Here is a 20,769-nt window from a genome sequence, read left to right as displayed (position 1 = left end):
CAGGTGCTAAATGTATGTACTCATTACCTTTATTCATATAGGACTTGGAAAGTCCCAAGTCAATTACATTAGGTTCATGTAATCTTTTGCTTCAGCTGTTGATTTGTCTTATCTATTTGTTATTGCTAAGAAATCTGCAATAATTATTTAATACCTGGCATCTTTCCACGTAAGGTCACCATTCATGAGAAGACCCCATGAAAAAAATGCCGATTCCATTGACTTCAGTGGAGATAGGATTTCACTTCAGTAAAGGAAACAATTAATCTGCCCTGCTCCACTTTAAAAAATTTCAATTGCAAATGTTCTTTAAATTATAAATTCTATGAAAATGTCAACAAGGCCCAAAGTTCTGTTATACATTGCTCTTTATCATTATTTACTTAAGGAGTGTACCTGGTCAGAGGTCAACTTTACTATTAATCATTAACACATTCTATATATAAGAAAATGTACCCATTATATTGTACGAAAGAGTTTATGTAGATGGCTTTACGTTAGACCAAGATCCAGCTCAAGTGACAGTTTCAGAAGTAATGTTCTTCCAGCTAAAAACAATGGTATCTGGATTTCCAAAGAAAATTCCAGAGTTCACAAAAAACCCCACATTTTCTTGATATCATGATCACTCTGCTTTATCTTATTTCCATATGGCCAGCAGTAATGCTGGCCTGAAATAGGGCATCTCTGAGCCATGGTCCATGACATAGCAAAGCTGGGACGAATGAGAGTGGAGGCCAACCTGAGTGTTGTCTCTGGCAGGGAGGTGCAAAGGAAGGGCACAGACCGCCCTCTCCTTGAGGTTATCCAGACAGCCTGGGGCTGCTGGTGGTTAGGTATTCTGTAATGAGCCAGCTCTCAGGTACCTTTCAATACCTTTTTAGCTGGTAATAAAGAAGATCCCCGTCAAAGCAAGAACAGGGATATGGTAGATACACGAAAATAGAGGGAACTCTATCTCCAGCAGTTATAATATCAGCTCCCTTGCTCAGGCACCTTCTTCCATTTGGTGCCAAATGGATCACAGATGGGTCGAGAATTGCCTTTGTAGCACTGCTGGTGTGCAGACTTTATAAAATACCAAGGGAACTCGAGGGTATTAGGTTATTCATAAACACTGCATAGACTGAGGCTAGGCATAGAGATTAAGGCAGCATAACGCAGCAAATAAGAAAGGAAAAGGAAACAGTAATACACATTAAAAAAAGCTCTCAGATGTTCCAAATTTGATGACACTTTCCTCCAAAATGAGAACTGCTTTAACATGACCTGCAGTCTTCAAAAGGATTTTGGAACAAAATGAACAGAACTTCTCTGAATCAGTAGTCTCACTGTCCTTAGTTTATTTTGATCAAGCCAAGGACTGCAGCACTGGGCTCTCTCCATATCATCATAACAGTTCATTTAACTGAAAATCTAATGATGTTGCAAATGAACATTACAAATAGGAATATTTACTGCTTTGACTAAGAGTAAGAATTTCAAGTGTGAGTTTTTCAACTTCATAAACGGATGGGCTGCTAATTGGGAAGAGTAAGCTACATGCATCTGGTCTTATAAATAGAAAGGTCCAAATGGCACATGTTTGTTAAGTCTGAAAAAAATCAGCATAGACATCAGCATAGGTAATTTATATTAGTTTATAATTTATAATTATTTACATTTTCTAACATTTAACATGTTATATTTGCAACAGGAAATATATATTTACAACTGGTATTTGGGTAATACTTTTTGACAGCTTCAAAGATACCTTCTTGTTTTAAATAATAAGTTTCAGTTATTGCATATTGACATGAAAGGGCATTAGATCACCATGGATTAACAAGGAAAAAGATTTTCTGAATTTATTGAATATTATTCCTATTGGGGTCTGTATAAAAATAATTACACTACATGTATTACATGCTAAATTTGTATTAAAAAGACTAAAAGGATGCTAGCACCCTGCAGAGAAGAACAATTCTCAGCCTATGAAGGGATGGCATTTGGCATATTGCTGTAATTAATGCAAACCTATATGAGGCTAGCCTTCACAACCACCCAGATGTAAGAATTCCTGTTCAGTTTGGAGTCAGCCAGACTTTGGGTCCCTCTCTGACTCCCCAGCCAGTCAGTCACTGGCCTACAGTTGTATGGGATTGTTTGCTTACTCATCCCAGATAGCAGATTTTGCATTTATCTTTGTTCAAACAGTTCCTGCTGGCCCATTCCTCCAGTCTGGCAAAGGGCTCCAAAATGGAACCTGTACCCTCAGCATATCAGTCTGTCTCTGTCCTCCGAATTAGTAACATCCACAGAAATCATGGGCTTGCATGCTCTTCCACCACCCAGCTCCCCTAGTGTCAGATGGTCCCCTGTGAGATGCCACCTGGAACAGTGACTTTGAACAGCTTTCTACAACCTTTTAAATCAGTAGTAACATCGGTTATTTATCTGAGACAAATAAATACAGAACTCTGCAGTCCTCCCTCTTCCTCAGTTTGGGTACATGGTTACTATAGAAGACTGTGGAAAGCCTTTCTAAGGTAGGGGAAAACAATATCCATGCCACGTGACTACAAGATCAGCCACATGCTATGTCATCCTGGGATGTGGTCCAAAAAAGAAGTGGGAGCCCAGCATGAGTTTGAAATGTCTTCTACTGTCCATTTAGCCAGGGTAATGCTTTGTCTTTTGAAGTTTGGTCTTTAAACACATCAGTGCATGAAAAACATCCTGAGCTCTATAAACGTAGTTATAAATTAACAGTACAGGAAACCAAAGTTTTTACAAAGACAAAGTGCTTCATGAAATTGTCCACCAGCAAAATATTTGTACTACTGTGCCTGTTTCACATACTGCAGTTTTTACTCACCTCTCCATTTTGTATTCACCTTTTATTGATTTATTTTTTTTAATGCAGGTCACAAATCAAAGAGGTTCTGTTTAGCTGTAATGGTGAGTATCACTGTTTTTCTGACTTGGTTACAGTCACACTTAGAACTACAGCTTTAGTGTCATTGTAACAAATCGATGTTTACGTGTTTACTTTGAAAAGATGGTAGGATGCATTAGCAACACGATTTAGTGTTTGGTTAATAAGCTGGCTATGCTTGGTGAGTGACTTTCTATTAATAATTACAAATACAGAATAATTTCACTTCTAGCATAAAGTCAAAATTGAATTCATTTTAAGTAGGATGTAATCAAGCAGGTGGAAAGAATTGAGGTATGGTTTGGAATTAGAATATGTAGTAAAAATAAAATGAATATTATTTTATATTTGAGTGCATAACCACATAATGTCATTAAAATGAATGGTTTCTTATAGTTAAATAATGCCGTGTTGCAAATAATGTGCTATACTTGAGTGTAGACACAATTTAGCACTTAAAAAGGGAGGACAGCAAATACATTATATAGAAAAGGCTGAACTGTTCAAGATGTTTTTGGTTACAGTCTTCACAAGACAAGATTAATTGTGACTGAATGATTAATTCTGTTAATTCTGAGAATTTGGGAATAGGAATATGAAGAGAATAGAAAGAGAATACCTTAAGGAATACTTAGGTGAACTGGATGTATACAGTTTCAGCCCAATGAAGCATCCTTAAGTGCTTAACCAAAACTATTTCTCAAAGTAGCAATTAGCACGATAAGGAAATTCACAAAAAAAAAAAACCTGCAGAAAGGCAAATGTAATGTCATGTCAAACAAAGGATGAAAGGAAGATCTAAAGAATTTCAGAAAAGTCAGTCTTAATATCATTTCCAAGATACTGGAACAAAGTATTAAGCAATCCATTTTAGGCATCTAGAGATAGTAAGAACATAAGGGAACTTGCACAGGGACAGGTCAGAAACAAATCCTATCAAGTTGATCTCATTTCCTTCTTTGACAGCAAAACAGAGATAAGGGATATGATTGATATAGTTCTTTGACACAGACCCACATGACATTCATAAGCAAGCAGAACAGATACAGACTAAATTAAATACACATAAGGTAGATGTGCAACTGATAGGGAAGCTGAGCTTTGAGAACAATCATTTGTTGCTAAAATGGGAAAACACCTCACAGAGACTTCCATGATGCTGTCTTCTGGCTCTATACAACATTAACTACTTGCTCAGCTGAATGGACGGTAAATTAATCAGATTTACAGATAATCCCCACTTGGGACTGAAGACAATGACAAGGGACAGTGAAAAGCACAGAAGTGGGATGACAGTAATAACTCAGGAAAGAATCTGAAGATTACAGGGGACCACAAACTGAATCTGAGCTGGGGAAGCGGTGCTCTCCTATGAAAAATGCCATTCAAAGGAAATGCTGAAGGGAGTGCTTATAGTACAATGGAAATAATTCCTCACTTCTGTTCAGTGTTAGCGAAGAACAAGTTGCAGTGCTGTGTTCCATTCTGAACACTTTTAGAAAGCAAGACTGGTGGTGTGCAACAAGAATGGCAGATTTAGAAAAGATTCAAAGCTTTCAGTTTCTTCTATTATTTCACATAGAAATAAAAGAAAGAGAGCAGAGGCTCAACAGGTTGTATCTCTTCATAATGCATTGTTAAAAAGGAGTATTAGTCACTTCTCCAACCTCCCTGTGAGTGGGAGGGAAAGAAATGGGCCTAAATTTCAGGATGAGGGATTTAATTCAGAATTGGGACAGCTGCAGCTACATGGGAATATAGTGCTCAGATTTTCTGAGGCTGCTGTAAGGGCAGGAAGGATCTCATAAGGCAAGATTGGTGCCAGCTGCACCTTGTCCCACAGCTTAAAACAAGAGAAGTGGCTGAATTTTTCTTCATGCTTTTTTTTTTTTTTTCCCCTGTGAAAATACAAGTGACGTTTATTAGTCAAATTATCTGATTTACATGGTTTACTAATCTCTGTTTTACTATTTTTGGCTATTTTTGTTCATTTGGAAACTCTTCTTTTACAGCCTCAAATTAGGATCGAGAGATAAAACCACAGAGTATTTTTGGGCCTTTTTCTCTGCTGAGAAGGAATCCACAATACAAGTGTTATCTAAAGCACCATTTAAAAAAAATGCTTCCAGTATGCTAATTGCTAATATTCTTTCAAAAGATAATTCTATGTACTAGCATAATTAACCCCTGAGACACACATACGAATGTGCCATATTTATATACCACTTCTTGAAGTGCTTGCCAGTTTAAGAGATGCCTAAAGTAACACAGCATATTTTATTTAGAAATAATATAAAAGTCGAAATTCAATAAAGTTGTATTTTTGTTGCAAAGTGTTTGTTGTGATTCTTATTTTCCTTTCTGTAAATTTCCCTCCATGCACTTCAAGTAGCTGAGTCTGGATGCCAGCACCATTGGAAAGGACTGTTCCCACACTCTTCACCTTGGTCACGTTTTGCCGTCATGCAGATTCTTACGTTCTGTGAAATACTCAGAGAATTAGTCATGCTTGTGTCAGCACCTACAGTGATCAGTAAGTCCAGTGGTTCTTCCCTGCCATGAGATGTTCACAGGCCTGCTGGTCTGGAAGTGCCAGCTGCTGAGGGCAGACAGAGTTACTGGCTCTCTCCTAGCAAACATCCACGAACCACCAGTTTCCTCTACACTTTACACTGTTCTCTTTTTGACTCTGTGCTGCTTCCTCAGACTGAGTGTTGTCTGAGCCTGAATCTTAAATAATTTTTTTTTTTCAAAATCCACTGTGAAAGTCCAAGGACTCTGTTTGTCCATGCCTGTGTGAGTCACTGGCTTCTCCCCGATCCCTCGATCCTTTGATCCTTATACATCAGCCTGCAGGTACATGCACACCAGGGACTTCTGCATCACGGCCTGGTGTGTGGAAGCACTTCATCTCCTCACACACTGCTACATGTTGAGGTTATGATTAATAATTGTAATGAGATGTTCTTCTGCTTCCATTAAAATTAAAATGATGAACTAATTTATAAAATCATCAATTAAAATGTTTACGTTAAAGTCAGTTTAAATGGAATAGTCCTAAGGGTACTCAGCCTCTTGTACTGCTGGACCTGCATTTAAGCTGCTTAGCAGCGGTACTGTGGAAATAGAAATGGAAAAATAGAATCATCAAATCATAGAAAAATTTGGTACATTTTAGCTTTAAATTAGTCCAGGTAGCAGATCAAAGCCCAGGGTGGAAGGAACGGAAGAAGGAGAAAGAACTACCAGAACTGTAGGAAAGGCAAAGGAAGGACCCCTTTCTTTACCTCTGGTTTGGTGAGTTTCTTCATCTGTACATATTTTACAAACACATCCCTATCTGTTCAAATGGCTTCTGTCTGTGAATGAAAATGGAGAGTGTGTCAGCAATTACAGCCTAGGAAGTCTATTCCTCAGAGACTAATGGGAAAAGAATTCAGAGAAAAATCCGTGAAGGGGAGATTATAAAGAGCAAAAGTTGTCATGAAAAAGATTGATTGCTTTTTCAACAGCACTATAAAATTAATGTATGCTGCTTATTCAATAGTGTAATATATTTAGCTCAGCTTTACACGCCTTTACTCTGCCTTTATTCATTCTTTTCCTGGTAAAATGCAAATTCCTGTCAGGATACCAGTGACTGCATACATTTAGTGAAAGCTTGCATTTTCCTTTTTTTTTTTCTCTTATCTTCTTTCACAGGCTAGCATACACAGTATTCATCACATCCTGTGCTTGCTTCTGGTATTTCCACTGTTGCCATGTGCTACGATCCAAGCTAGCAAACAAACAAACAAACAAACAAAAAACATTAAGGTTGGCTCAAATGGTCAGAAGTGAAATTTGGCCATCACAAGTTGTATATCTGGGCAGTGATATATATAGGCTGTGGTTAGAAGTTTCGTAGTTCACTATGTGAGAAAATACGATTTGCTGCATCAGATTGAGGGCAGCCCTTGGCTGCAGGCTTCAGCCATTTGGGATCCTAAGCCTGGTTTGTTCTGGCACACCTCTGTGGTCTTGACTCAGTTTTAATGAGAAAAATGCTTAAAGATCAGAAACTTCACCAGCTGAAGCTATGCAAAATGAGGAAAGTAAAATTGTAGGAAACGGAGTATTGTTGAAAGGTTAATAGAAGCAGCTCCAGGATCCAGAAGTAAAAAGTCCGTGCCTCGAGGTATAAAAAAGAACACCCTTAAAAGCAGCGAATCAGAAAGTGGTAACTCAGCAACACAGAGGATCAGCCTGCTCTGAGGACCAGGATGTACAATTCCCACTTGACTGATGCTTGCCTGCCCAGCATGCTCACCAGGCATCTTACCAGTGCTGGTGAGCATAGTAGCTCATTAGTTGTAGCTCTCGTTAGCCAGGGCATAATTACTCCATATGAAACTTATTCTATATCAATTTTGCAGTCTCTTTGTACATCTTGAAAGCTGTCTGATCAAAAATGATCTTGTGACTATGCAAGACTGCTCTCACTGATTCAAGGAGTGCCATTTAGCCATATACAGGGCATTTCCAAGCAAGGTCTTGCACCTGGGTAGAGGCAACATCCACTACCAATACAAGCTGAAGGATGAAAGCATTGAGCACACCCCTGCCAAAAAAGACCTGGGAGTACTGGTGGATGGCAAGCTGGACACGAGCCAGCAATGTGCCCTCGCAGCTCAGAAGGCCAGCCACATCCTGGGCTGCATCAAAAGAAGCGTGGACAGCAGTTCAAGGGAAGTGATCCTACCCCTCTACTCTGCGCTGTTGAGAGCTCACCTGAAGTGAGATGTGGAGTCCCTAGTACAGGAGAGACATAGACCTGTTGGAGCGTGTCCAGAGGAGGGCCACAAAAATGATCCAAAGGATGGAACACCTCTCCGATGAGGACAGGCTGAAGGAGCTGGGGCTGTTCAGCCTGGAGAAGAGAAGGCTGCGAGGTGACATTTCAGTATCTAAAGGGGAGCTACAAGAAAGAAGGAGACAGACTCTTTAGCAGGGTCTGTGGTGACAGAACAAGGGGAAATGGTTTCAAGCTTAAAGAGGGTAGATTTAGGCTGGATATAAGGAAAAAGCCTTTTACAGTGAAGGTAGGGAAACTGGAATAGGTTGTTCAGAGATGTGGTGGATGCCCCCTCCCTGGAGACTTCCAAGGCGAGGCTGGATCAGGCCGTGGACAACCTGACCTAGCTGTGGATGTCCCTGTTCATTGCAGGAGAGTTGCTCTAGATGATCTTTAAAGGTTCCTTCCAACTCTAAGGATTCTATGATTTTATGATTCTATGATTCTACTTCTGCACCAGTCATTCACCACAAAGCAATGGCATGAAGTACTTTACACATGAAGGGAAGAGTCTGCTCTGGGCTAGCTCCTCTAGAAGTGGACTGGTGACTCTCATGTTGCAATGATACCAAAATTAATACTCGCTTGTATCCCAAACACCTCTAAGCCTGCTTGAATATAAGGCACGTGGACAATCTGTTCAGGTTTCTGATATCAGTTTGGGAGAACTACCTCTACCACAACAGTCTCACTAACGGCAGAACCAAGGTGGCATGTGACCCATCACATGGTGGGACCAAGATTTCCATCCTCAGCTGTGTTTTCTGAGAGGTTCATATACAGACATGAGCCATAAGGACTGCTTTTCCCACTTGCCAAACCCTAGTGAAGCACTGCTGAGGAAGGCACTGACAGCTATGTGGTTGTTTGCATGCTGTCCTTGTTCAAGCACAGGTTTTCCCATTCTTCACATGTATTTACTTGACTGAATTCAGAGAGGGCTCACTATGGCCTTAGGGCAATGCTGGAGTATGGCCAACAATGAGAACGAGGCGGCATCTGCTCCTGGGAGGTTTGCCAAGGGGTGCAGCTGAGGCGGGAAGCATGCGTAGTGAATTGCTGTGGCGGTGTAAGGGACAAGCCCAAACAATGACTCAAGAGACAGTTACATCAAAGGAGGATCTCTTAATTTAATGTCTCAGCTACTCCTGGGAGACTCCAGAACAATGCCTAAGAAATGGTCAGGTCATGGGAGGGGGCCTGGTGTCAACTTTGATTTGGCTTGTGGCTGGTGCCTCAACCAATCCTGGAACTGGAGCCAACAACAACTATAAATAGGGGCTAGACTGAAACATCCCTTCACTTTTTTTGTTGATACTATAAATAGAGCATATTAGTGGCTAGCCCGGCTCTTTTTCTCCTCTGCTGCTTGCTCCAGCTTCTCACTGCTGCTGCTTCCCTTCTTCGTTCTATACCATGTGGAGCTCCCCATCAGCAGGCTTGGCGCTGGATCCAGGACTGGTGATCTCTCTCCCCCTTTTTATCTCTTTTCTCTTTTCCTTCTCCTCTCTTTCTCTTACAGTTGTTAAGTAATGCAAGGCTTACTTGAACTTCCTACAAAACTCCACAGCTTAGGCAGATAAAATTGTGAGGGGGCCGATGCATATGGGATAACTGTTTTATGGAAATCTCTTATAAAGTTCTTTTTTTCCTCTCATGTACAGACCTTGAGTATCTTTTCACCTTAATCTAACCAGGGGGATTTGCGAATCTGGTCACCTCTCCCTCCCTTCATGGGCAGGACGTGACAGGTGCGATGAGCAACAAGGCTATAAGTCTGTAGCAACCACTTAGTACCTTCAGAATAGTCTTCTTTCGCCTGTGGTTCTTGACTTTGCTTGAGCACTTGTGTGTGTGTGTGTGTGAAGAACCAGGTTTCTTTGGCGTAGGCAACTGGGGTCAGTTTCTCTTCCTCTAACTCTCACTTTGACCTAAACCTGTAGAATTATTATATATCAAAGAAAGTGGACACATTGGTCCCAGAGTTTGCACATAGCAAAGTGCCCTATGAGATGACTCTACTGATGCAATTTGTCATCTCAGTCATCTCTGTTCTGAGCTGCATGTAACCTGGATTATCACTATGAGAACTGAGATAGGCAGCCCTGAAAGCTTTTAATTAGAAGTGGCACTGCTTGATACTGTGATAACAACCCATAGCAGTGAGGTGTCAGGCGGTTGCTAAATAGGGTGTGCAGTGAGAAAAACATTTTAATGCAGCTTTTCTCTGCTTTAAGATATGTAGGCACATACTGTTTGGAAGGGTTAATCTTATTCGTCCATCAGCACATGGGAGAGAGAAAAACTGTGGGATAATACTTTTGGTGATGTGGGTTGGCTTAGAAAATTTTTCCTAACACTAAAAGTAGTAAATGTAATCTATAGCAGCTGGTATAAATCAATGCTGTGTTTTGTGCAAGGAGTCACCAGCTAAGTTTCCATTGAGTTCAAAGAAAGCGACGGCCTGTATCTCTGCAGAGTTTAAACTCACGATGAGCAATTACATGGTTTCTATGATACAGTGAGTTGTGTCTACTGACAAATAAGGTAGTTGAGGGTTGGTGTCCTGGTTTCTTCCTAAGCTGGCTGAGAGTCAGGCAAAGGAAAGGCAGCACAGGCCTCGTGTGGAGTGTGCCCAGTGATCTGTGCTGTGACTGACCCTCAGTACCCGGAGCCTACCCAGCCAGTGCTTTCACCACTGCTCTGATGGTGATTAGGAATGGGATTTTAGGGTCCAGTAGGCTCATTCAAGCAGAAGAGAGAATTTTAAAAGAAAGGCTGTGGAAGAGGTTCCTGGACATTTTAAAATGCCTTTTATCTGGTGCTTTGCCAAGTGTTTGGTGACATTAATAACTTCTGGACTCCTGACAAGTGTGTGGTGTTTTTTTTAAACTCAAGGCTAGACAGTGGGGAGTGCTGAAACAGATACAAGTCAGGTATTTTTGTACCTAACTGTGAGGACAAGAATTACAGCTATGACCCTAATTGAAAAGCTTGGCCGAGCTGGTGTGCTTGGAATAGGTTAATCTTCAATAGAGAATAAGGATTATATCTAACTGTTCCTAAATAGTTACAGATAAGTCAACATGTGATCTCCTACTGTTTACTGAGTGCTCCTTTTGCTTACAAAGGAAACTATTGAAATTGAAATATTTGCTGAACCACAACAAGACAGATTTTTTTTCAAAAGGTTTGAACATACTCCAAGGAATGGGCATATGGTAGCTTTCTTTCTTTCCCTTAACCAATAATTAATTTCCCAATAATTATTGTAAAATTATTTCCAAAGACCTGTAATAGCAAAGATTTTCATTTTGCTAGTGGCAGTGTAAATCAAAAGAATCATTTTCTTAGAACCACAAAGAACAAAGGAGACACGTAGACATAAGGAAAGGGATTATCATTTCTAGTAAGTGATTCATCTGAGTTTCCATGAACACATGTGGATGAACTTTCCTCATCTTATATTTGATGCATTATAACACTGAGCGACAGACCTAACACTGCCCAGATTTTTGCCTTTTAAGCAAAACTAAATCAAAAAACACACAACAACTCTGAAGGTTACGATGTATGTGATGTACAGTTACTGTATGCTGCTGACCTCGCCTTTTCTTTTGACTTCCATACAGAAAATTGCCTGCAAAAATCAAAATAAAAATCAGGTGGTCTGATGTAATTTTCTCTCAACCACAGTTCTTTATGTGTGATAGGGACAGTGTGAGAGGCATGCCCAGTAAATACACTGCTGACAAGAAATCATATTAAAGAACTAAGTTTTGTATTACAAGCCCATACATACAAACACACACATATTACCCCTGAAGGTCTCTACCATTCCCAGCAATGCATCCGGACAGCTGTGCTCTCAAAAGTCGCTGCTCTTTGATTCTGTGACCTTCTGCAGCACTGAATGGTCCAGTTGAAATCACAGAGGGAAAGATTCCCTTCACTCCTTTCCATTGACTTCTTCAGTGTCTTCTCATTCACAATCAAATAGAGAAGGAAGAATGACTATTTTTTACCTCTGCTTTTATATCTTGGAAGACTTAAATTGTCTTGTAACTGTTCATATTTCAAACTATATTATTTTTCTGCGATTTAGCCTTATGTGTTATCGCCACTAGCAGCTTCAAAATACTCTACTGCTCTTTTTTTTTTTCCTGAATGTTTTAAGTTTTGGCAGTAGTACCATGCAGATTTCTTCAGGTCTGTGGTCCAAAAACCTGGAGCTCATGGATCAATAGTAGAGGTTGTTACACACATATTTTCAGATCTGCTCAGCTTTTCTTTGTGGTTTTATTATTCCAGCAATTTCCTCTTTAATTCAAAGTGAGCACTCATCAGTGGGTATTTTTTACTGTATTTACAGAGATCACCATGTTCATTTTGACACCAGAAATGTGAATATTAAGAGATTTGGATGATAGTTTAAACTGAATATCACATGACTTTTTAAATTTTCCCGTGGTAAGCTTGGGATTAAGTTAAGCTTGTAAAGGAAAGCTAGATCCATGGAAATGAGATTGAAATGGGGCATGCTTGAAATTGGGTAAGTTTAGTGCAGTGAAAGTCAGTTATCTATAGCCCGCATATCGGATAGGAAAATGCAAATGAAATACCATGTAAGTTTGTTACAGTTTCCAATCACATGGAAAGTAAATGAAGCCAGAAGGAAAGAGACCTTCCTTTGACACCATGTGTTCATTCCTCACATTGTTTTGATTTTAGATGTTTAAAGTATGGAACTAAAATATTGGATTGTGTATATTCTGCATAATAAACCTTTACCAGAAAATTTCTCACTTGCATAAGAACGCATCCAACATTTAATAATTATGGATACGTAGCTATAGCTCTATTTCCAGCCTCTTTCATTTTTTTTTTAGCGTGGGCAAATAAAGCTGTTTATAACAGGTCTGAGTAATGATTAACGCATAGAGTCCTCGTAAAAAAATTGTAGTCTGCAGCTTTCTGTTCAGATTTGTTTCTGACCAGTAACTGGGGTATTGTATCTACAGTAAATGGACTGTTATTGAAGCACAAAGAGCCTTAAAAAGGTGGATAGAGGCAGAAGAATGTGGCTCAAAAGTCAGATCTTGCTCTTATATTGCATTGCAAGTGAAGTTTGGATGGCAGAGCGGCTTGACGCTAGAAGAAATTTGACCGAGGAACTTTATTCTCTTGAAGACAGTGGTTCTGCAAAGTGGAACAGGCTGAAAAGGAGTCTGTATCAGGGCAAGTCGTGCAGGATACGAGGCTGCTGCACAGGAAGGAATGATGACTGCAGCTTTAACATTGCCTCCAGAGCAGCTATATGTTACTGTGACCAGTTCTGTGCCTCAGGTCCCCCTGGCCCCATAGACTGTTGTGCTGACTACTGGGATGTCTGTGAAAACACCGTTGAGCCCACCAGGTCTGATGAGCCTTGGCCACCTCCAGCATCAGGTGGGTATGGAGAAAACGTTAAGATGAGATTAGTGCATCATGACAAAAATATGCTTAGAAGTAAAACTACAAATTAATCTTTAGAGCTTATGCATCCTAAAAATCTCCCTACAGACATAGTGGAAAAAGACATTAAATATGAAATTGGAGTAATAATTATGTTATTTCTTTGTGTCTAGGACATATTTTTAGAGTTGGCTAGATCATAACTGTTGGACAGAACCACTCCTCTTACAGCAGTTCAGTGCAGAAGTAGATGAAGGGGTGTGAACAGACAGAGGATTTCTGATCAGAATATTGTTCATTTTTAGTTTTTTTATTACTCAGCTTGTAGTGGAAGCTCCTCTAGGAGTGCTCCAATCTCAATCTATTGGTTTTTGAACTAAAGATTGCAGAAATGGATCTACAAACATCTGGTCCTCACTTGGTTCCTGCAGAGGGTGCTGGAAGTTAGCTGGTGCTAAACGTTTAGAACTGTGAATTTTAAGCCTACGCAGCTTCTTACTAGTATAAATCTGGCTGAAAATGTAGAGATTGTACCAAACTTTCAACAGAATAAAATTGAAATGATAACACCATGACCTTTAAAACTTAACTATTTCTTTGGGGCACCTCTGCTGTTTGCAGTCCTGCAGTCAGACTGCAGGCTCTTCAGGAGGCTGTGCTCTTGAACCAGGCATGCAGCCAATATCTGATAAGTGACAGCATCAAAAATACTAAAGGCTGCAAAACAAACATGATTTTCCAGTGTTTCTAATCTTCTCAAAGAATGTTGTCCAATTTGTGTAAATAAAGATATTTCTTTTGTATTTATTTAGGCTGCACTGTTGTGTATTATTTCCAACAGACTGGGCATTGCTCTCGTGAGCTCTGCTTAAACCTTGAGCACTGCTCCAGAGCTGAAAGCCTTAGGGTCTAGCTTTGCAGACTGCTTATGGAAGGGAATCACTACAGAATTTGCTTTAGTTTGCCGTGTGGGTTCCGGGACAGGTGTACCTCCGATAGGTAGAAATGTAACAGGAGGTTTAGATAAGGGAATCGGTGAGGTGAAATATTTTTATTGCCTTTTTCAATCCAACTTTTGCTTCTCTGTTCACTGTTATGTAACTCCTGGGTTGTACATGCCTGCCATAGATAACAATGATAGTTTATCTATTTGAGCACCTTTATTTGTTCTATAGGTGAGCTATCGTCATATTTAATTTACATCTTGCCTCAAAACAAGCTGTTGTTTTACTGGTCCTGCTTTGTTTCTTTGTTGATGGAAAATCTTCAGCTTTTTAAAATCTGTTTCTTGGATACTTGTTATACAAACAACTAAAAAGGATAAAAGGAGAGCACCAAAGCAGGCAAAATACAGCAGGAAAAAATATCACTCAGAAGGAGCTTGCTAGAATGGAAGTGTCTGAGGAATAGGGAACAGGGAATGAAGCTGGAAAGAAGAAATGGAGAAAAAAGAGGGACTGAATGTCTGAAGATAAAGCAAACAATGAAGCATTTTTAGAAATGCTGTAAGTGTATTGGCTAACTTTTACTAACTGAGACTGTGCTGCTGCCTTTGGCTAAGAATTGTAAAGGCACTACCAGACCACGTACACCTGGAAGATTTTGATCTTCTTATTGCTTGTGGTTTTGCTCTCAGTGCTTTCCAACACATGCTGCTTTAAACAAACCAATAAACTTCAGCGCTTTGCATGGGATAGGAATATCAATAAAACAGCACAATGCTGTATTTCTGTATCCCAATTTATCCACTGCCTCGGTGCACAGCACAGTAAGCTATTGTGTGCGCCCTAAGATACGCGTGCACCAGGCTGGAGGCTGCTGCAAATATAACTGTGTGAAACTGCTTTGACTTTGTCCTTATGACCCCAGCATTCAGTGTGCTACAATAGCTTCCCTGTATTTCAGGAGAAGATGTGCACACATTCCTGTTTTGTATGTCTTAGACAATGGGTAGAAATTCTGGATTTGGTGATGTTATTATTAGTAGGAGAACTGTTAGCGTTTTGTTTATAGAATACACATTATTTATGTTACCCTTCTGTTTCACCTACTCTGATGGTACTAAAAGCCTTGTCAGAGCCAACAAACTAGATCTCACAGTGGTGATGTTACAAAAGAGACACATAGATTATGAACTGATTTCACACTGCACAGTCAGACTCTGGCCTACATGTGTGTACATCTGGAGACATTCCAGTTACAAAATGAATCACGCTGATGCTGGGGCAGATTAGGTAAGAATTACAGGAATTTGGGAAGACTGAACCAAGAGGCAGGTCCTGATTTATCAAGTCTACTTCCTTACAAGCACGATCTTCGCACCATGAAGTCATCAGGCTGCGCCTTAAAATGAATTAATTTCCCACTTATTTCTAACTATATCTCCCAGTATATTAATATTCCAATCTAATACCCTCATGGCCAGCCAATCTGCCCTTTTTCTTATGCAGCTAGTGTCTTTCAGCTTTGATATTTCTACTCTTTGACACTGATGCTTTAGACACATTTACAGGCAGTAAGTACTCCTGGCCTTTCAAGTCCTAATTTTGCTAGGCTAAGGAAACTGTGTTCTTAATCTTCAATTCCCTAAGCATTCCCTAAGTACAAAGCTTCTTTTGTACTTGTTCAGGTTTGCATTTTTTCTCAGGAGTGGGTGGTGAGGGCTGCCAGCAGAGCTCCAATGGGGCTTCCTCCTGCCTCTGAGACAATGCTTTAATACTTCTTTCCCTGGCTATATATGAAATATCTTGCTTGATGCCTCCTTCCACCTACTGCCTGATTCTGGCATTGGGGCACTCTATGACAAACAGTGACACCTGAGTAATTTGCCTTGGGTATTCTCTGAGAAATGTCTCTGTTGCTGGCAGAAATTGAATTAGAGCAGACACTTTGGGCCTTAGAGTGCTTGGGTGTGATATATCTCACCTATGTCTGTGCTAGTTCATGCAGTCTGCTGCATGATTAAGGGGGCAAAATAGGCATTTATAATTAATTCATCAGCTCCACTCCACTTCTGCTCTTTGGTATAAAATTAATTATGGCTTAGAAGTGAATATTTCTCTCCTGCCAGTGAAGGAGATCTAGGTCACTGAGGCATGAATACATGTATCTGGGCTCCGCTCCTTGTTGTGAGATGGGGGAAGGCCTTCCTCATGCTCGTGTTGAGGAAAGGCATGATACAACGCCAGTACAAACCAGTACTTTATTCATATTAAATGTGGCTAAACATGAAAATGGAGGAGAAAGAAGAAGTTGGGAGTTCCTTGTTCCAAATCCTTTCAGTGGAGGAGAAACCTTCATTTGTACCTGTATGCTAACTAGTATCTGTGGAGGAAGCATGAGAAAAGGCTGGAAAGGAGAGCCCCAAATGGTAATCGTACTACATTTATTATAGGTTTGATCCAAAGCTCTCTACAGGCATTCCAGATCTTTCATTTAATTTTTACACTGAGGTGAAATGAATAATATATTTAGGTGGAAGATCTTATAATACATGTAAGGTCTTTTCTTAGTGAAAGAAAGAAATGGAAGAAATATATTTGATTCAGAAATTCATCACTCACTTGGGATATTATACTTTATTTTGAAGAACACATGAAACATAGTTGCCTTGAAATGTAGCTGATCTTTCTATTTTTCAAAGACAAATTAAACTCTGTCAAGGGAAAAATATATTACAATAATTTTAAAAATCAGTAACTGGAAAAACTGAAATCTATTTTAATTATGTATTAGAAGATGTTATTTATTAGAAATGTATTGTTTTTATTTATTACTAGAAAAGAATTTAATTTGAGGAATTGTTTTTCAGATGTATAGAATAATTTTTCAGCATCTGTTTTGAGTCTGTGGCTGATTTTGTTTACTGTGAATAATAATGTACATGAGAAAAAATTCATCAAACTACTGTCATTACTCAGAAGAAACTGGAAATTGTTACTACTGTCTTTCACTTAAGTAATGTATACATACTGCACACAACAAATTGCTTCAATAGTAGCAAGAGTTTTGACTTAACTGACTTCAAGAATAATGTTTTTTCACACATCTATATGTTATGTTGGCAGGTTGTTATAAAGATGGCCGATATTATGGAGAAGGAACAATAATTAAAGACAACTGCAATTCCTGGTAATGTTTCAGAGAACAGAAAATTAAAATTAATTTAGCATATGTCATGAAACAGGAATTAAGTTGGTGAGCATCCATAAATTCATATTTAACACGATCAAGATTGGAAGAGTAGTACAGTATTAAGAAGTTATAGAATTATTCTACAGCCAACATAAAAGAATGGTGAGGGATGATGGACTTTCTAGTCAAGACATGAAAACATGAGTATTAAAATCTCCTCATCACTGGCCTAAGTTCTGTTCCTGTCCAGTCTACTGGCTCTGCGTGGAAATGGTTTCATCATAGGTCTGTAAATTTACCTGAATGCAGAGAAAACCAGTATCATTAAAACGTGGGAGAATATTTTCATAACTTTTTCCTGTTACTTTGGCAAAAGTGATGATCTCTATTTTATAAGGGGAGAATTTAACTTATGAAGGAAATAGATGAGCTGTTTGAAGACCCCATTCCCTGTCCTGGGACTTCTGCATGGAGCAGCAAGGATGCTCTGTTGCCATCTCTGGCAGTCGGTTGCCTGAGTCACCTCCCTGCTGGCCCTATACTTCCAAAGCCAGGGCAGCCCAATGTGCTGCAGTGACATCCAAATGGGGCTGGTGCTCCATCTACTCTGAACGTGCCTCAAGGAGAAAGGTGTCCGCAGCCATGGAGCTCCTTTCTGGTTCTCCAAAGCGAAACTTCCACATAAGACTTAATTTTCAGTACATCATTTTTCCCCCCTGGCTTGGCCTCACAGAAATGGAAACAAATTTTTTCAAAGATGAGATTTTCCACAAGCTGTAACCTTCCCACCTCATTCCAATTAGGATTCATTAGGTTGTGAAGTGTCACTACGTATGATTTTGTTTTCATAATTACTATGACATTTGTGGTTTAGGCTTTTTCCCTTCTCCATTCTTCATTCTGCTGTAAAAGTGCAATTTATTTTCTGCTCAGTTATATTCTTGCCCTTTCAGCAAATGCGTCCAAAGTAACTGGAAGTGTTCAAATGAAGTATGTCTTGTTCGCCCAGACTTGATTCACCACATCAATTCTGGAGATTACGGGTGAGAATGCTTCTATTTTAAGTATTATAGTGTTGTGATAGTAAAGCTTTTTAATATTAAAAACGCTAAAGTGTGTGGATTACAATCCACTCAAAAGCTCACAGCATGTAAGTGCAAATTACAAATTACTCGGTTCTCTCTGCCCCTTCCTTCCCCAATTACATCCTGTCTATATGATAGTAAATATACACTGTGAAACTTCTAAAACTCTAGCAAATTATAGATTTTAAAATAGAGAGATACTGAAAATCTTATTCTGGTAAGAGTCAATACTGGAAATATCTATCTAAAGTATTCTCCAAATTACTATAATTCTTTTGCTCACAAAATGCTCTTTGGATCATCTTCCTTATTCCTCACTTTAATAGTTAGGAAAAAAAAATGTATATATTTATACCCACTTTCAGGAAGATCATTCTACATACCAAATCTTTAGGTAGTATTGGAAGAAGGGAGAATGGGCCAAAGGGACCAAGATATCAGAACTTTGTGAGGCTCAACAGCTTTCCTGCTACCAGTTCTTATTCCTTGCAGTGCAGAGCAGTGCCTTGGCAGATGGCCTGCCTAGCAGTGGAGGTGCTAAATTCACCAATGAAGTCTACAGAAGTGCTCATATTTCAAACTGTGACTCTGTGTTGAAACACGTTGTACTTCATGGGAGAGATTCAGACTTAGGGAGTTAGGAAAAACAATTGAGTTGAGCACCAGCATCCACAGGGTAGTTAAGGCCACCTGAGAGACCCAGCTTCTGCAGGTGCTCACATTCTCCACTGACTACAGGCAGGCTAAGTAATGAGGCTTCTCATTTAGGCGGTGTGAATCCTACCTCTGTCTTCCACGTAGAAAAGTAAGCAATGGGTAAAGAGAGCACTCTCCCCTGTGACTCAGGTCAGGTCTTCTCCAGTAATACATACAATTTTAGTTTGCTCCAAATGTGTATAAATGTGAGTTCTTTTCTGTTGTGTATATGTTTTGGAGGGGCTAATGCTAGGTTCTGAGTTCAGCCTACTTTCCTCAGGTAGAGTAGGGAGAGAGAACTTAAAGACAGCCCTTTCTCTGAATATTGGTGCAAAACAGGCAGAACAGCTGAGCTTTCTGCAGCTTCAGCAGTGTCTCCCAACTACTGCTGGTGCATCAGCTTTTGAAGGCAATGTAACCCACTATGTGAAGCTGTTGCCACCTGGTTTGAAGCATTATCTGAGCACAGCTTCAAGACAACTTTAATTGCTTTGATTGAGCACCTTATTTTCTAGTATTTCTCTGAAGGACTGCATACTCATCTGCTGAAAGCTGATACAATGCTGACCTCAAATCACCAGTTTTCATATCGTGTTCTTCCAGCCTACATTTACCCACAGTGGAATAGCGTCATTCATATCTAATAGAATGTCTTGAAACTTAATTTGAAACATTTATTTCTGGAAGTTATTTTTAGTGGTGCTTTTATAGAGAAGGAGCAAGATATTATGAGCAGTATACCTAACCTTGCTTTGTTTGCTTGTTTTCTGTCTGTGAGGAAGATGGAAAGCTGACAACTATACTCAGTTCTGGGGCATGACACTGGAAGAAGGTTTCAGAAAGCGCTTGGGCACATTACCTCCGTCTCATTTCTTGCTGAACATGAAAGCAATTCCAGTAAGTATCATGTGCAATTGATTAATTCTTTTTAATAAATTAATTGTGTGGAAAAAAATGTGGACAATTATAAGACTATGATTCAAGTATTAAGTACTAAGTGCTTCCATGTTGCATGTGAAATACCTAGAATAGTTTTCCTGTCCATAGAAAGTGTGTCCATATCCATGGATATCAAACAAGGAGGAGTAAAATCAAATACTATCCTTTGGGAAGCACTGCACCAATATTCACTTATCAGTGTTAGAATCATAGAGTGGTGTGGGTTAGAAGTAACCTTAAAGATTATGTAGTTCCAACCCCCATCTGTCAAGGGCAAGGAGATTTTTCACTAGACCAGGTTGTTTGAAGCCACATCCAACCTGGCCTTAAACACGTCTAGGGATGGGGAATCCACAGCTTCTTTGGGCAACCTGTTCCAGTGCCTCACCACTCTCTGTGTAAAAAATTTCCTCCTAACATTGAATCTAAATCTCCCTTTTAGTTTGAAGCTGTTACTCCGTGCAGCAGTATGTAGATAGGTCAAAGATTTGCAAAATACGGTAAATACAATGCATTTTGGCCTTTGGTTTTTACATAGTTCAGGCAATTGATGCCATTAAAATATCTGTTTGAAGTCAATTGTTGATGATTGTTGTATATGTATAAAGTAGAACGGTTTCCAGATGGGAGATGTTGCAGGGACAGCAGTGCTTAGCTAACAGTTGACAAAAAATATGGGAGGGAGGGAGAGGATCATATGCCTCTGCAAT

The 20,769-nt window shown here is 39.6% G+C and overlaps 2 protein-coding genes across 2 annotated transcripts in view; both read left to right on the top strand.

Annotated features, from left to right (window-relative positions):
* MLIP (muscular LMNA interacting protein) overlaps window positions 1-5,250 on the top strand; it is a 104,935-nt gene extending 99,685 nt beyond the window's left edge. Inside the window, exons 12-13 of the mRNA XM_021392017.1 lie at window positions 2,906-2,940; window positions 4,930-5,250. Coding sequence (XP_021247692.1) covers window positions 2,906-2,932 — 27 coding nt within the window. The 3' untranslated portion in view covers window positions 2,933-2,940; window positions 4,930-5,250. The remainder of the gene's footprint in view (window positions 1-2,905; window positions 2,941-4,929) is intronic.
* Window positions 9,119-20,769, top strand: part of TINAG (tubulointerstitial nephritis antigen) — a 49,909-nt gene continuing 38,258 nt past the window's right edge. Inside the window, exons 1-5 of the mRNA XM_021392902.1 lie at window positions 9,119-9,212; window positions 12,773-13,199; window positions 17,273-17,336; window positions 18,293-18,382; window positions 19,903-20,017. Of these exons, the coding sequence (XP_021248577.1) occupies window positions 12,830-13,199; window positions 17,273-17,336; window positions 18,293-18,382; window positions 19,903-20,017 (639 nt within the window). The 5' untranslated portion in view covers window positions 9,119-9,212; window positions 12,773-12,829. The remainder of the gene's footprint in view (window positions 9,213-12,772; window positions 13,200-17,272; window positions 17,337-18,292; window positions 18,383-19,902; window positions 20,018-20,769) is intronic.

This window comes from Numida meleagris, chromosome 3 (assembly GCF_002078875.1).
Source record: "Numida meleagris isolate 19003 breed g44 Domestic line chromosome 3, NumMel1.0, whole genome shotgun sequence".
NCBI lineage: Eukaryota > Metazoa > Chordata > Aves > Galliformes > Numididae > Numida > Numida meleagris.
The sequence above is the reverse complement of the archived record's forward strand: the minus strand, read 5'-3'. Positions and strand labels throughout refer to the sequence as shown.